General features: G+C 34.6%; 2 protein-coding genes and 1 non-coding gene across 4 annotated transcripts; 1 reads left to right on the top strand and 2 right to left on the bottom strand.

The window, feature by feature from the left end:
- Positions 1–364: 364 nt before the first annotated feature.
- Positions 365–2,716, top strand: DEL1 (DP-E2F-like 1). 2 transcript variants are annotated; one of them, XM_079000160.1, is made up of 10 exons: positions 365–662; positions 752–819; positions 930–982; positions 1,078–1,155; positions 1,244–1,294; positions 1,401–1,506; positions 1,614–1,681; positions 1,760–1,832; positions 1,924–2,334; positions 2,394–2,716. In XM_079000160.1, exons 1-10 carry the CDS (start codon positions 559–561, stop codon positions 2,396–2,398), a joined length of 1,017 nt encoding a protein of 338 aa, XP_078856286.1. In that variant the 5' UTR covers positions 365–558; the 3' UTR covers positions 2,399–2,716. The 2 variants fall into 2 exon arrangements, with proteins under 2 accessions (XP_078856286.1, XP_078856285.1); XM_079000159.1 differs by having other exon boundaries at positions 366–662; positions 2,411–2,716.
- Positions 2,717–3,921: 1,205 nt separating this feature from the next.
- ALDH10A9 (aldehyde dehydrogenase 10A9) lies at positions 3,922–6,009 on the bottom strand. The gene is made up of 7 exons (XM_079000158.1): positions 5,696–6,009; positions 5,185–5,327; positions 5,029–5,109; positions 4,616–4,708; positions 4,382–4,448; positions 4,209–4,285; positions 3,922–4,137 (listed from the first exon to the last, which is right to left on the bottom strand). Exons 1-7 carry the CDS (start codon positions 5,730–5,732, stop codon positions 4,060–4,062), a joined length of 576 nt encoding a protein of 191 aa, XP_078856284.1. The 5' UTR covers positions 5,733–6,009; the 3' UTR covers positions 3,922–4,059.
- Positions 5,991–6,063, bottom strand: TRNAA-CGC (transfer RNA alanine (anticodon CGC)). The gene has a single exon. It is a non-coding gene; the product is annotated as a tRNA-Ala (tRNA).
- Positions 6,064–16,323: the final 10,260 nt, after the last annotated feature.

The following is a 16,323-nucleotide window of genomic DNA, read 5'->3' as shown; positions in this document are numbered from 1 at the left end:
CTATATTGATATAGAAGTAGTTATCAAAGCTGATGTGACTAACAACCTTATAACAAATAATTTTCTTTTGGATAAGTAACATATATTATTTATAAAAAGATAGTTTATATGTAGAGAGATTTTATGTAATGTCCAAATTCGAGTAAAATATTTTTACAAAGATATTTTAAATGTTTAATTTGTGCTCACCCTCCTACTATAATATAATAAAATAATATTTAAATAACTAATTAACTATGTTCTTCAAATCGGAGCCGTAGATTAACAAATGACACGTGATATGATTGGGCATCCCACGTGATCCGAAGCCACCAATCAGGTTCAAATGAAAAGCAGGGGCAAAACCGTCCACTCAAAAGAGCAACTGAAATCGAAAGGAGTTCCCGCCTGCAACAAGAAACAAACCCTCCATCGACTTCAGCTAAATTTTCAAAAATTTCAAAACCCTAAAACCAAATCCCTCTCAAATCCAACATCTTAAACCCCCATATCCCGCCATTGTCAACCACCTTGCATCTCTCTGTGAACCACACGCTAGATCTACATACCGTGCGAAACATGGCGATTCCTTCGCCTTCATACTCCTTAGCTACGAAAGAACCGGCCTCTGGATCTACTACCTATTGCCGGAAGCAGAAATCTCTCGGTCTTTTATGTTCCAAGTACTACGCTTGTTCTATTGCATGAAACCTTCATTCCGATCTATGAATTTATAATTTAGCTAATCATGTTCACGTATTGCTGTGTATAGTTTCTTGAGCTTGTACAATCGAGATGGAGTTGAAACTGTTGGATTGGACGACGCAGCATCAAGACTAGGTACTTTCACGTTTAGGAATTGTATGCAGTAGATTTACTTTTACACCTTTTGTTGGTTCTTGTGAGAAATTTATAGATCTAACATCTGATATCAAAATACGGGATTTCAGGTGTGGAGAGACGACGGATTTACGATATTGTCAACGTTTTGGAAAGCGTTGGTGTATGATTTCTTCCCTTTTTTATAATTCTATAAAGTTTTATGACAAGAATTTGAGTAAATTTCAGATCTGAGTTCTTGATGTTTCAATTGAATAGGTTCTTGTAAGAAAAGCAAAAAATACGTATTACTGGAAAGGACTTGGAGCAATCCCAAAGGCGTTAGAGGAGCTAAAGGTGATTAGTTTTGTATTCGCATAATCTAATACAAAACCATATCTTTCATCGAACCTTTTCTTTATCGTTTTACCTAATTGCGTAACAGGAAGAAGGTTTCAGAAACAACGATGAACCGATTGATTGTAAATCTGGAAAGGTAATTACACAATGAATTTACAAATTAATTACAGTCATCCTTTCCATAACCCAACTTCAAAGGAGAACTTGTGAAATGAAATTAGGGTTGTTATTTTTCCTTTTAGGTTTGGGAAGACGATGAAGATGAAAGATTCTCCAATTCTAGTGCTTCCTTCCAGGAAAAAGCAGATCCAGATTCCATGCATAAATCTCTCGGATTGTTCAAATCAGGTTATTCCATCTGTCATAAACTGCAAGCATTACTATCACCCTTTAAATTTTCAATAAAAGATGGATATTTCAAGATTTTGAAACATGTTTGCATTTGTTTTTAACAGAAAACCGAAAGGAGAAATCTCTGGGACTTCTCACTAAAAACTTCCTCAAACTTTTCCTATGCACACCTGTAAGTAAATTCCACAATCACTCTTTCATTCTATAAAATCTTGACTACCCTTTAATTATTTCCTCAATGTTCTTTTAGTCTGATACACTTTCTCTTGAGGACGCTGCAAAAATATTACTCGGGGATGCTCGAAATCCATCATTGACAAGAAGTAAAAACTCTTTGACTATCCTTTCAATTCATTAACACGAAAGAAAATTACTCATTGTAGCTGATGGCATTTTGGTAATTAATCATTGCAGCTAAAGTCAGACGGCTATATGACATTGCTAATGTGTTATCTTCCATGAACTTCATCGAGAAGATTCATCACCCAGAAACCCGAAAGCCAGCCTTTAGGTGGTTGGGTATGAGAAGTCAAAATCAAAGTCAAAGTCAAACAGATAGCAAAACAGGATTAGTTCATCCGGAATCCAAGAAAAGAGCATTTGGGACTGATCTTACAAATACAAACATTTCCTTCAAAAGAAACAAAATGGTTTTAGATGTGGGTGTGGACCAGAGTGTGAAACTGGGAGTTTCACACTTTGGGTCAGACCGGTTGGATCTGAAAGATCCAACCGGACTGGTTCATGGTGAGAGCAAGGAAGTAAAGAAGAGTCAAGATTGGGAAAGTCTAGCATCGACTCATCGGCCACAATATCACAATCAAGGTAGATTTTACATTTTTAATTGATATGATGAATTGTTGGTAATGTACTTTGACTTATAGTTTGACTAATGATGCAGCGTTGAGAGATTTGTTTGTTCATTACATGGATGCATGGAGTTCATGGTATTCTGAGGTTGCGGAAATGGATCCAATAGAAGCGGTTTAGAAGGGCAGATAAGTCAATTCATTGATTGAAAATTGATGAGAAGAGATGGCTAGAAATGGCCATCCTCAAGAGTTGATAGTAGTGCATTGCCATAACTAGAAAGAATGATTTCATGTGGTGTTGTACCTTGTAGTCCAAGCCCTATTTTGGTTTGGAAGTGTTGATACTTGATTGTAGCTTTTATTTTCTTTGAAATCTCAAAAGAAAATTTTATGAAGGGATTTGAAGAATGTGGATAGATGTCCAAGATGCATCACAAATAAAAAGTTAGTTTGATTGAGTCAACTCTTATATTTATATGTGATATGTGATAGAGTGGATGGATTGAACGAGTCAAAGGGTAAATTTCACATATATTTGAAAATTTAAAGACAAATTATATAAAAACAACACTAGTTTCAGAATTTCTTGATAAAATCATTCAAATTTAGCCATTGAGATTTTGATTTTTGTTTTCAATACAACCCTGTAAAGAGTTTTGTGGTAATTTTATTAAACCACAGAACCTTGAACTCTAAAAATAACTATAATTTTACACTTTTTTTTAGTTTAACCTTCTCAAAGTTTTTTTTTTTTTTTTATGACTTTACCATGATAACTTTATTTCTTAAAAAGTCACTTTAATTAGGTACAAGGGGCTTCCCCTTTATATTGATGATATCAAAAAATAATTAGATTACTAGTGTAATAATTTTTTTTTATTAAATAGCTTTTAGTATAAAGGTACAAAAAGTTGTATGAAACTATAACTAGAACAAAATATTCTTGAAATATTGGAATCCAAATTGGAGCCAGTTATGTTGGTTCTTAGGAGATTGGAACAGGTCCTAGAACCATTTATCTGATACTATGTTCCATTTTTTTGCAAAAATTTCTCATTGCAAACCATCAAAACTAACGATTACAGCCCTTAAAATTAAAAGATTGGAAACTACAAAAACAAAATCCTTAAGAATTAATAATTACAAATCATAGATTTTAATCATTACAAACCGTAAAAGCAAACAGTTCCTCGTTTGTTTTGTTGAAATCTTAACTTGAAAATTGTAGTCTTGACAATTTATTGGTGTTCATAATTGGATATCCAATGTTTTTTTCTAATCTGATAAATGGATATTGTCAACCAATCCAATTAACCTTCATCAATCGAACTGATCCAATTTGATCAGTTTTATCCATTGGATATTTAATTTGGTCGTTCAACATATCCAACTGGATCCATTCAATATTTCAATGGATATCCACCTTTTCATCCAATTACAACCCACCAAAATACCATGTATAACTTTAAAAACAACATTCACTTGAAAAAATAAAATTTAAAGATTCAAATGCAAATTTACAAAGTGACATTAGTTTGAAACTGAAAAGCATTTACTAGACGGTAGATACAAAATACATTCTATATACACATATACGCAATAAAGAAACCAACACAACACATAGTAATATTATGGGTAAAACACCAAGGAAGATCACATATTCACATGCAATAATGCAAAAAGTAGTTATCATATCAATATCATTCACATGTGATAAGAGAGAGGTTACAAAATTCCATCAACCGAACCAAAAACAAATCTTTATGTTTTTAGCCCACTTAACAAGCTTCTCTAAAAACTCCTCACTAATACTTTCCTGAAACAAGTATCAAAATTATTTTATTCCACTTACACTTTCAAAATTCAAATTATTTTTTTATGACTTACATGTACTAGAAGCCGAGATGTTGCACTGCATATTTGACCATTTGTCCAGAAGCAACCAAACAGTGGCCACTCAACAGCTGTTTGTATGCCAATCAAGAAAGAAAAGAAAAAAAAAGTTACTTTCTTTTTTTCATTATAATATCAAATTAACATAAAATCCAGAAACAAGAAACCTTTATCAATGTCCACATCATCAAACACCACTATTGGACTTTTCCCACCTAGTTCAAGTGTAACAGGCTGAAAAGTAACCATTACAAAAATAAATTCAAAAATGAACTGAAAGTCTGAAACAGAGATCATGGGAAAGAAATTGATTAATACCTTAACATTTTGAGCAGTAGCTTATATATATAAGAAGAGTATCCAACATAAAATATACAGAAAGAATTAAGAAGCTTACTTACAGAGATGCTAATTCTGATGGTTTGAGAATGGCAGCACATCCAGTTGCCATGGCAGGAGCAACTTTCCAGGTGGCCATCAGCAAAGGGTAATTCCTATAGGTAAAATGAAGGAGATGATTGTTTGAACTTTGAACTTTGCATTACACCTCACTGAATCAGAAGAGAGAGGAGGTATTAAGTATACCATGGAGTAATCAATCCAACAACACCAATAGGTTCTCTGATAAGATGACACTTAAATGTATCCATTGGAAGACTAACAGATGCATTTTGATTTCTATCCAACTCTTCAGCAAGATCAGCATTGTACTCAAAGCATCCAGCAACATCATTCTAAATGATTCAATGTCATATAGATATACTAGCAAGTTTGTTAATGAACCTAGTTATGTCATTATATGCAATTAACATACCATATCCCAAGCTGCTTCTTCAAGTGGTTTGCCACAATCGATAGCTTCAAGTTTTGCCAATTCAGATTTTTTCTCCACTATCTGTATATAGAACTTATGAATTTGAGACAAAGAAGATGAAGTAACAGATAACCACACACACACACACACACAAACCTTTGAAGCAATAGCACGCAAATACTTGGCACGATGAGCTCCTGATGCTGATGCCCACTCTTTCCCTCCATTACGTTTAAGAGCTTTGTGAGCAGCATCCACAGCAACGTTAACATCTTCTTCTGTAGCAGCTGGAATATCCCCTGAACACAATATTTCGAACATAATCAAGTTAACATACAAAAACCCTAACAACTTACACATCCATGAAATCAATAACAGATGTGCAAATCGCAAAAACATAATCCGCAGCGTTCTAAGTTGTAATTATTTGGAGAAATGAGGCCAGAAAGAACATTTAGAAATCTGTGAGCTGCATACAATATGCACAATACATAATTACATATGCATAATCCGCGAATAAACCAGAATAAACATCCAGAAGCAAGTGAATGTAAACGGCAACGATTAGAAAGCAGGATACAGATCTATAATCTGACAACTTCCAGTGTGAGTGTTTGGAGTGACGGGACTAGGAACTAGGAAGAGGAGATTAGGTATACCAAATTACCAATGATCTGCTCGGTGGCTGGATTGATGACGGGCATGCGGTTCTACCTAACAGGTTCTCTCCACTCGCCATCGATGAATAACTGACGTGATGGTATTAGGATCGACATGCCAGATATACGGCTGATCGATTAAAGTGTGTCGGAGAGTTCGACGACTGAGCTGTGGTTGAACGACAGTAGTTAACGGCGGAATAAAACACAACGACGGATGCGAAGAAGGTCTCAGAAACGAGCAGGCAGAGTGTAAAAATCGACTGTGTTCCGATGCAGGTCCATAGTAGACAAAAAAATGTATGGAGGTGCGGGGAATCGAACCCCGTGCCTCTCGCATGCGAAGCGAGCGCTCTACCATATGAGCTACACCCCCGAACTGTTTGCTATTTCCCCGTTATCTTTAATATATATTTCTCTCGAACAATATTCGGTTCGGCTTTTAGTTTTGTATTTTGGGCTTATTAGGTTATGAAGTATTTCGTTCCGTTTACCTAAATAAATGCTTAATCGGCTCTAAATGAACCGACGGAATAATCTATCATAAGTTTTTTCTATTTACTCTTATCACAATGTATACATACTTACTAAATAACGGAAATACAAATAATTATTGTACACATTAAAAGTCGTTGTGTCGTTGCGTCTTATGAACATAAACAAGTATTGAGCCGGCTCCAAAACTAGGTGGTTTGTAGCCGAGGGGATTTGAAGTCGCCGTTCTTATCTTCCAATGCATGTATTCTGGTTGTTACAATAGCTTTCCTTCATCTATGTAACACATGCTTTTCTTCAATAAACCCACATATTGAAAGTATCATCATACTTTCCATCTCTCTCTGCAATTGCTTCCCACCACCACCCATCAGTGTTGCCGATGGTTTGCCGCGTACTTCGTAATCGACCGACATGAGCAACTTTTTCTTGGGGATTTATTGCATCAAGCACACTATCTAAAAGTAGCGGAATAATCAAAAGATTTACCTAAGTGTATATGTATCCATGAATCTAGGTTTTACTAGTTTAGGCAACATACTTTAAAACCAAACTAAAAGAATAGAACACTTACATCTTGATCCTTAGATCATGTGATTGAAAACTTTTTCAATGGACAGAGAGCCCAAAGTAGAACTCCTCTAATGTAGTCAAACCCAAGACTCCAGAAGCAAACAGGGAACAAACTCTATTAGGGTTTATGCGAAATTCACCAACCCTATGAGAGAGTTATGAATTTTGTCCATATTGAGAGAGAGAGAGAGAGAGAGAGGGGGGGGGGGAACAAAAATTTAAAGAAAAGCTCATCTAGGATTGATCTCTAACATCCTAGCTATTTATAGGTAACAGATAAATCCTCAAGAGATTCAAACTCTTAGGGTTTATCATTTCCTTATCTGAAAGCTGCTTTATCCCTATCTGGGATATAGTTAAAATTAGGCCTGACAATCGGGTTGGCAGGTCACGGGTTTACGGGTTGACGGGTCAGAAAACAAAAACTCAACCCAACCCATATAATATATGGGTTGGCGGGTCACATGTTGGTGGGTTGGAAACCTCAACCCAACCTAACCCATATAACTCGTTTAAGTATATGGATTCGCGAGTTTACAAGTTAGCAGGTCAAACCCAACCCATATAACCCGTTTAATAAATAAGCAACGAACTTTAAAAAATGATGAGTTTTTTTTTAACATAAAGTCATAAAATGATTAAAATAATTAACATAAAAAAATGTTTTCAACATAAATTCATAAAGTCATTAACATATAAATAAAATTGAAAAACGAAAACATTCTTACAAAGTGGATGCGTTCTTCATTCATGACTTATGAGTATCTAATAATGATGACCTGTGTTTTTTCTTTTTTGATTAGGGCATTGCAAACACAGACTAGACACATACACATATGTAAGGAATACAATGATACGAAATATTACGAATACGGAAGGAAATCAAATTTCATTAATAAATAAATATATCTAATTTTTTTGAAATGTAATATATATATATATATATATATATATATATATATATATATATATATATATATATATATATATATATATATATGGGTTGGTAGGTTGACTCGTGAACCCAAACAGGTAACCCTACCCAACCCATAAAATAAACGGGTTAGTGGGTTGGCGGGTCAAAAATCTCAATCTAAACCCATCTAATTTCAGGTTAGGTCAGTGTCGAGTTACGGGTTGGGTCGAGAGTTGTCACCCTTAGTTTAAATCATCCACCTCCTCTTTCTGGATGGTTCTAGAACTTATTTTCTCCATTTCCTTAATGTTGTTTAATTAATTAGAACTATTTCAACCCATTTAATTAATTTGAACTATTTAATTAATTACCAAAATAATTTTTAGTTAATTTATTAATTCATTAATAAATTAACAACTTATTTTCTCCATTTCCTTAATGTTATTTGTGTCATGAGGCCAACCCAAAAGGACTTTATTATTATCCAGAAATATTACCAACTAGTTAATGACCTTAGACACTATTTCCAACAGTCTCGCACGTAAATAAGTCGTTAAATTTGTAAGGTCTTAATACTTCTCAAATAACTAACAGAGAGTTAATCATCTAATGCAACTGCCAAACACTTGATCCTAATTAGGTTTAGACCTTAGATAAGTGATCAATTATTCCTTTTTCTAGATATCCGTATGAACTTGAGACATGAATAATGTACAATCTTAGAGTTCAAAAATTTGTTTCCCGATAAAGATTTCTGACAATCACATTTGATTTTTAAATTGAACAAATCAATTTAGTCAGGACCCAACCAGGTACATCCGATGTCGGTACTAAATCATCATGGGGCCCAAGGATAGATCTTCTCCTGTTAAGGAAGAAGTAACAAATAAACTTTGACTACATAGTATTTGTCTACTAGTCTAATCATACATGGACATACCCTTTATGACTACTAGTTACAAATAGCGTTGGAGTACACTTATGCACAACATATTTTGTAAGCAAAACCCCATGTGCATCTTGGTTTGAAGATAAATGATGTTATCTTCTTCGAATTACCCGTAACAAGATCCATGAAATAATCTCTAAGTGCGGGTTGTTCCAATACTTAAAATCCTCATTTCAAGTACTCATGCAGTGTTAGCGTAATTTCTTATGCAATGTCCAATCTCGTATGGTCCAGTCAACCAACACTTATGACAGTCTTAAATTCTAATACTCATTCCTGAGAGTACGACAAAATGTGGAGTTTTGAACATAATTAAATATCCTGGAAGTGGGTTCTGCCTCATGCATATATTTATAATCTATAAAACCCATTAGTGTTATCAGAACCATTGTTTTATGTTGATTGTGTTGGATTAGTGTCTAAGTCCATAACTATTTTGGTATGTACTTGACCCGATGGTGCATGGTCCTTTTGGGTTGCCTTCACCAAAGCAACTTGATTGGAGAAATAAATAGAGAGAGAGGTTATTATGATTTATTGATATGTTATAAGAATAATATATTAAAGGAGAAATCGTATTTGTTTAATTAATATTGGTCAATAATTAATTAAAAAATTAATTTTGTGATCAAATGTAATTAATTAAACTAGAGGGGCTGAATTGTAATTATGTGATAGTTACAAAATAGGGCAATGGTTATCCTTGTTAAAGGATGGACGAATTCAAGGATAAGGATATCCTTAAAATCGTCCAAGGTCCAAGAGATAGGGATTTTCAAGGCTTATCTTATGGTTGCTTGATGGGCAAGTAACTAGATAAGGATAAGGACTGAAACCCTAATCCCAACCCTATATAAAGACCCCTAAGGCCTTAGGATTTCGTGCACTTGATCCCTAGAGCATCTAAGGACAAATTTCTACCTCTCTCCTCTCTCTTTATACCTTCTCCACTTGCTTATGGTGTTTGTAAGCCATTAGAGGCACTAAACTTGTGGTGCTTGCTTTCAAGACTTTGGGTTTGAAGATTTAAGTTGTTATTACAATATAACAACAAGAGGTATGTAATCTAACCTTCTTGGTTAATTTCAAAAATAGAAATCATGATTAGGGTTTTATTATATGTTCATAATGTTGTGTATCTAATAGTGAAAACATAGATCCAATGCTAGGGTTGCATGTACACATAGGATTGTTTGTATAAAACCCAACAGTGGTGTCAGAGCCTTTGGTTAACTTGTTTTCAATTAGTTTATTCAGTTGTATGAACTTGACATATTAGGGTTTATGGCCAATAAACCCTAGGTGGCTAGGATTTTCGAGATTAGGGTTTGCAAACCCTAATTTGCAAGAGTTTGAATAAGATCTTCAAATCCTTTCCTTAAACCCTTAAATTTCGAAATATAGGGTTTGGTTTAATCCCTTGATTTTAGAAATTTGGCCTCCTCCCCAAGATAAGATCCTAAATTTTAGGGATTTGGATTATCCCATATCTTGTAATTATCCTCTAATTGTTATATATGGTAATTAAAGATTTTCCATCCTTAAATTTCGAGATCTAGGGAGATTTTTTTAAGGGATTAGGATATCTTAAATGTATAAATGGTAATTATCCTCATATTTTAAATAATCCCTTATGATTTAATAATTAAATTAATAGTCTAATTCAAAATAATTATTAAAATCAAGAGTTTTAATATTTAAAATTTTAATTTATATGTCATAAATTCGAAAATTTTAAGAGACATTAAAACTCAATTGTTTTTGAAAAGTTTCAAAACTTGCCCTCAAGTTTTGGAATTTAAAAGTTGATTAAAAAAGTTTAATTAGGAATGTTAAATTCTAAAACCCTAGTATTGTTTTGAAAAGTTCAAATCACACCCTTATGGTTTTATTAATTAATTAAGGTGTATAATTAAAAGAGGTTTAATAAATCCATAAAGTTTTTGGTTTAAAATTTAATTGAATTAAAAGTATAATTGTTAAATTTGACCACCTAATATTTTAAAAGTGTAAAATACACCCTATACTATATATAACATTAAAAGTCTAACATTATATATATGTATGAGTAAAAGTCAGTCTTACCGTTAGTAGGTCTCATTCACGAAGCTGGTCTATAAAGGGTGTTTAAGGAAATTGCCTATAAAATGGCGATTGAATGGGTATCCACTCTTACCCACCGCACTCTTGACTAGTGGAGGGTCGTTAGCCGAACGGGTAGGATAGGACAAAACCTTTCATTATAAGTATAATAAGGTACAAAAGTAACTAAATGTTTTAAAAATTCCCAATCTTAGTTACTTAGGCAAAAGTGAATTGATGCAATTCCATGAAATTACAGTTTGTGCCCTTGCGAAGACGTTAGTGGAGCGTGTGTGGTTAACCGACACACTAAATGGTTCTAAGCAAAGGTAGCAAAGGGTGACTCAATGTTTGTCATAGTTCGGTGGAGCGTGTGTGGTTTACCGGCATATCGAATAAATGACTGTAACATGTGAGGGCACCATGTAAGTTTGCATGGTTATTCACACCCGCTTTGTGATCCTCGGCATCCCAGTCACAAACAAGAGGGGCATATCGAGATTTAAACATGCCATTGAAAGTTCAATGAATCTCAAAGGATCTAGGAGTTTTCATAAGTTTAAAACTTAAATTTCTTTTTCGTTTTTCGTGGTGGAAATTAGTGAATCGTCATTCACTTACCTTCAAATATTCTTCAATTAGGGTTACGGCATCCCTCTCCCGAGTTGTAGAATATTGTGTTGGGTCCTAGCCTTAGTATTTCATTTGGGTGATTTACTAAGGACTCAATCTATCAACTAACTTGAATTCGTTTTCTCCCGTTTTGTAGATGTCAAAGTTCGACAACTATGGTCTTCCCAAATCCCGTGGAACAAGCATTCCACATGAAGATGATATTCCACGATTCGATCGAGGAATAAGAAATCATGCTTCGCTTCCTCCTCCTCCTCAAATCGTTCTCCCTAACCCACAAGATCGAAATATTGAAAGGTTCAATATCACTCAAGCCCTTTTGGCAAGTAAACATAAAGAAGGAAAGTCAGTGTGTGCACACGTCCTAGGGATGAAGTCACACATTGATAGGTTAAGAATGATGGGATCCGTTGTCGGTGAGGAGATGGCTGTTAATTGGGTTCTTCAGTCACTTCCTAACTCGTGTAGTGAGTTCGTAAGAGAGTACTATATGATGAACCACGACGTGACCCTTATAGATCTCACCTATATGCTTATTGCTGCTGAATCAACAATGGTTTGGCGCAATAGAAAAGCAAAGTTGATTGGTGAATCTGCCTTCATGGATATAGACAATGGCAACAAAAGACATGCTATGATCGAAAAGTCCAATCATAAGAGAAAGACAATGTCTGAAGTAGTTCCATGTCCTATTCCAAGAGAGTCAATTTGCTTTTATTGCCAAGAGAAGGGACATTGGAGACGAAGTTGCCATATTTACCTAAGAGATCTAAGAGATGGGAGAGTCAGAACGTATGGCTCTACTTTAGGTAAAAATCCACTATCTAACTCCGTTAAGTTCCTATTCATTGATTCTTAATACATGCTGTGATAAGATTGCATTTGAATGTTTCGCAGGATCGGTGAAAAGAAAGGAAGCTTGATGAGAGAGAAAGATGAATCTAATCACAAGAAATGGATCTTGATCGCATGGACTTGAAGATTAGATTTTGAGCTTAGATAGTTATGAAAGAGTTGTTAGAAATTTTCTTTATGAGATACATAGTTTTCAATGAATTTTTGCATTGTAAGGACAAATGTTTTCCGCTGCTTTTATAAATAAAATAAATTTTGTTTGACTTATTTATTTATTTTTTTATTTCCTTTCAATGAAATCGTTATGAAAATTGATGTTTGCATATTTCTACAACGAATGGATATGATTCTTATTTATGTTATTTATGGAAATATCAAGAATTTACCAAATAGGGAAAGTTTCTCATCGCCTAAGTTTCAATTGGACAGAAATTTGGAATCACGCAACTTGGTTGCATGATGAATGAGAAATTTCATATTTGGAAATTAGACTAATTCGTTGACAAAGTGTCAAGTGAAGGACTAGGAGATCGAGTACACAAAGTTGTGTGTTGATCAAGTTCACCATAAGAGTAACAAAGATATTCGTCATGATTTACTAAGGTTTAGTAAATATGATTATACTTATAAGATTAAGTATAATTTGGAATTGATTAAAAAAGGTTTAAATCAATAGCAAAACGAATAAGAAGAATCAAGTAGGCAAAATGATAAAAGTTTCTCCATTCTCAGAAGAAGGGAGAGTACCTTTTATGCTTTATGATAGGTCTTAATGATTAAGAACCATATCTCAATTGGTCCTTTAAGTAAATCTTAGTACAATTGTATGTTCAAGAAGAGGAATCAAGGATTGAAGAAATGGTTAAATCAAGAAGTCAATCAAACTTCATTCCAATAACAAGTCTTAAAGTTAAGATTGTGACAATGAGTGACAAGTATTAAGAAGGTTTATAACATTCATCAAATGTGGAAAGTTGTGATGTATTGGATAAGACAAAGACCAACTAGGTCCAATTTATGAAGTGTTTTGATAAAAGCTACACTAACTCTTGAATATTTGTTTGTCAAGAAATGGTTATTGACAAAAGAATCTTATATGTCAAGGAGTCAGTGGGAGTTTTAATGGTCTTGAAAAGTTTCAAGAACAAATCAAATAAACCTTACCGATCATCACTAGCACACGAGTTGTGGTTTACAACCTATCGTGTTGACATTTTTATTTCTATGCCATTCCAATTGAGTTAATTATGCATGTGAGTTCTATGAGTTCTCATTTTGAACGCATAAAAGGCAAGACATCTTAATCAATGAAAGGTACATTGACAGGAAAGGGTGAGCTACTTAACTACTTGGAAGACATGGTGGGCAGTTGTGCTACCATAAGGCAAGAAATCAAGATTAAGAAATTTCGATCCATACGAGTTTGAATTTGTCGTAAACTTTGGTTTTAACAAATTCACATGGATAGGAACACATACACCGTTTAAATCTAAGTGTCATAAGGTTTCCTCCTTCATGAAAATGATTGTGAAGAAATGCTTTCACTAAGAAATATTTTTAGAAGATAGTGTAACGCCCGCAAATCTGGGCTAGTCAAATTAGAGGCAATAGGGGTCGAAAACGACTTTTCGACAAAAGATTATTTAGAATAAATAATCTTAATCAAGTTGTAGAGTATGTTACAAGGTTTTCGTACATATAAAGAACGCCGAAAATCGAGTTATAACGAAGAAGTTATGACCCGTTGAAGTTTCGCGACGGAACCGACACGATACCGGGAAGCGTAAATAGTGAATTTACGATAGAGCGAGATTTAGCCTTAGCGATCTAAACGAAAGTCGTAGAATATGTTAAACTAAGAACATCGATAAAAAGAACGCCCAAATCTGACTTCGTATGAGGAAGTTATGATTTTTCTAAGATTTAGCATAGCAGTGCACAGCCCGAAATCTGAATTTTAGATCGGTCGATTTTTAGCCGACGAGATCTAAGTGAAAGTTGTAGTACTCGTAAATACCAACGCGTGGATATAAAGAACGTCGATAATAGAGCTCGTATGCAAAAGTTATGGACGAAGCTTAGTCCCTACTTTTTGAGCGCGGCGAATTCGATACAGTTTTGTAAATACGAGATAGAATGAGAATTAGCCAACGAGGTCTAAATGAGAGTTGAAGATCTCATTAATAGGAACTCAATGGTAAAAAGACAGACAAAAACGGAACTCGTATACGAAAGTTATGGACGAAGCTTAGTCCCTACTTTTCGAGCGCGGCGAATTCGATACAGTTTTGTAAATCCGAGATAGAATGAGAATTAGCCAACGAGGTCTAAATGAAAGTTGAAGATCTCACTAATAGGAACTCAACGGTAAAAAGACAGACAAAAACGGAGCTCGTATGCAAAAGTTACGGACGAAGCTTAGAGACTACTTTACTATAAAACTCCTATAAATACAAGGGTGAACTCCTCATATTTTCTTCACACCATAAGCCTCTCTTTCTCTCTCTAACTTCTCTCTAGCCTCCCTAAACCCCTCCCAAGTCTACGGAACCTCCCTAGCACGAGAAGAAAGCCCCGGAGCGCCCGACGGCTCCGAGAAGAAAAGCTTTCGGCTTGGAAACGCTGCTCCAGCGAAGCCCGGTTTTTAATAAAAACTCGCTGTAAGTGAGCTACGCCTATACTATATTTAATATAGATTTTATTTAATTATAGTAACATTATTAGGACCTTAAAATAATTATTTGGGCTATTATTATGAGTTATATTGAGTTTTATTTAACGCTTATATAATAGTAATAATAGCTAGACTATTAATTAGTCGTGGTTAACGTTAAAAACTAAACCCTAGTGGTATTGATACTAGGTTTTGTCGAGGAAAATTGTTTTGAGATAACGAAGTGTTGTCTGAGTTCGGAATCACCACCTAATCAAGTGAGTGCATGGTCTCTTTCATCTTACACATAGATATGAAGTATTTTAATATAAATTACGTGTTATGTGTGCATATTGTCTGAATACTTGTTGTCTATGCTGGTGAAAGATTTTTATACATGTTTTAAATGATGTAAACTGTATAAAGTATTTTATATCTACAAAATATGTTGGGTAAAACATGGGTAGATGAATGATGATGGATAAAAGCTGAAATAGAGGAACATTAGTAGTACGGACCTATAGGTATACATTGGCAGCAGTGGACCTAGTACCCTATAGGTATACATTGGCAGCAGTGGACCTAGTACCCTATAGATGAGCACTGGCAGCTGCGCCACAACCCGTAGATGATTTAGATCTACGGTAAACATCCTAGCAGCTGCGCTCTAAGGATAGTATCGGCAGTTGCGCCTAATAGGGAGCCTTATGACCATGACAGTAGTGTTAAAAGGTCAATACCGGCAGAAGCGCCTCATAGAAAATGTCCTAATTCTGGCAGCTGAGCCTAAGTGACAATATTAGCAGCTGCGCTTGACCAATGTGTCATTGGCAACAATGGACTTCATGTTGTTTCCTTAGGATGATCCTTAGGAATGAATGAATGAGAAATAGCTGATTCTTAGGGTAGATCCTTAAGAATAAAGAAGATAATGGGGATGGGTAATTGGGTTGATTGTTTGATTGTTTAAACATAATAATTATATTATTGTGGGTTGAAAACCCTATGTACTCACCAGGTTTCCCAACCTGACCCACTCAGTTTATTTATATCACAGGTGTTGATATGAAGTGACATTACACTGAGAGATTTAAAGAGATGTAGATCACTAGTGTAAATAATTGTAAGTTCTGTTTATGCTTATGTTTCTGTATTAACGATGACATCCCAAACGTTTTAAAATGAAATAAATACGTTTCTTCGAAAATGTTTTAATAACATATTTACCATGTTTTTCTGGGAACAAATTCCGCAACCTTTTTATAAAATGAAGTACTCTGATTTTTATAAAGCATAAACCAAATCGGTCTTTTCTGGCCGTGATTTTGGGGATGTCACAGTTGGTATCAGAGCATTAGTTTAAGCGAACTAGGAATATGGATTTATTTCTAGACTTAAACTTAGAATGTTAAGCGATGATTGTGAGGTATGAGCACTAGATTATTTTAGGAATTGTGCCTAAAATGTTTTTATGTGCTAA

Source organism: Lactuca serriola, chromosome 5, assembly GCF_051521515.1.
Source record: "Lactuca serriola cultivar US96UC23 chromosome 5, Lser_US96UC23_V15, whole genome shotgun sequence".
NCBI classification, from domain to species: Eukaryota; Viridiplantae; Streptophyta; class Magnoliopsida; order Asterales; family Asteraceae; genus Lactuca; species Lactuca serriola.
Note: the sequence above shows the minus strand (reverse complement) of the source record. Positions and strands in the feature narration are given on the sequence as shown.

Coding starts and splice junctions, on each gene's coding strand:
- DEL1 (XM_079000159.1), top strand. CDS start 559: ATGGCGATTCCTTCGCCTTCATACTCCTTAGCTACGAAAGAACCGGCC. Junction 820..929: donor CGACGCAGCATCAAGACTAG/GTACTTTCACGT, acceptor ACGGGATTTCAG/GTGTGGAGAGACGACGGATT. Junction 983..1,077: donor ACGTTTTGGAAAGCGTTGGT/GTATGATTTCTT, acceptor TCAATTGAATAG/GTTCTTGTAAGAAAAGCAAA.
- ALDH10A9 (XM_079000158.1), bottom strand. CDS start 5,732: ATGCCCGTCATCAATCCAGCCACCGAGCAGATCATTG. Junction 4,449..4,615: donor CCATCAGAATTAGCATCTCT/GTAAGTAAGCTT, acceptor GTTACTTTTCAG/CCTGTTACACTTGAACTAGG. Junction 4,138..4,208: donor CATCTCGGCTTCTAGTACAT/GTAAGTCATAAA, acceptor TACTTGTTTCAG/GAAAGTATTAGTGAGGAGTT.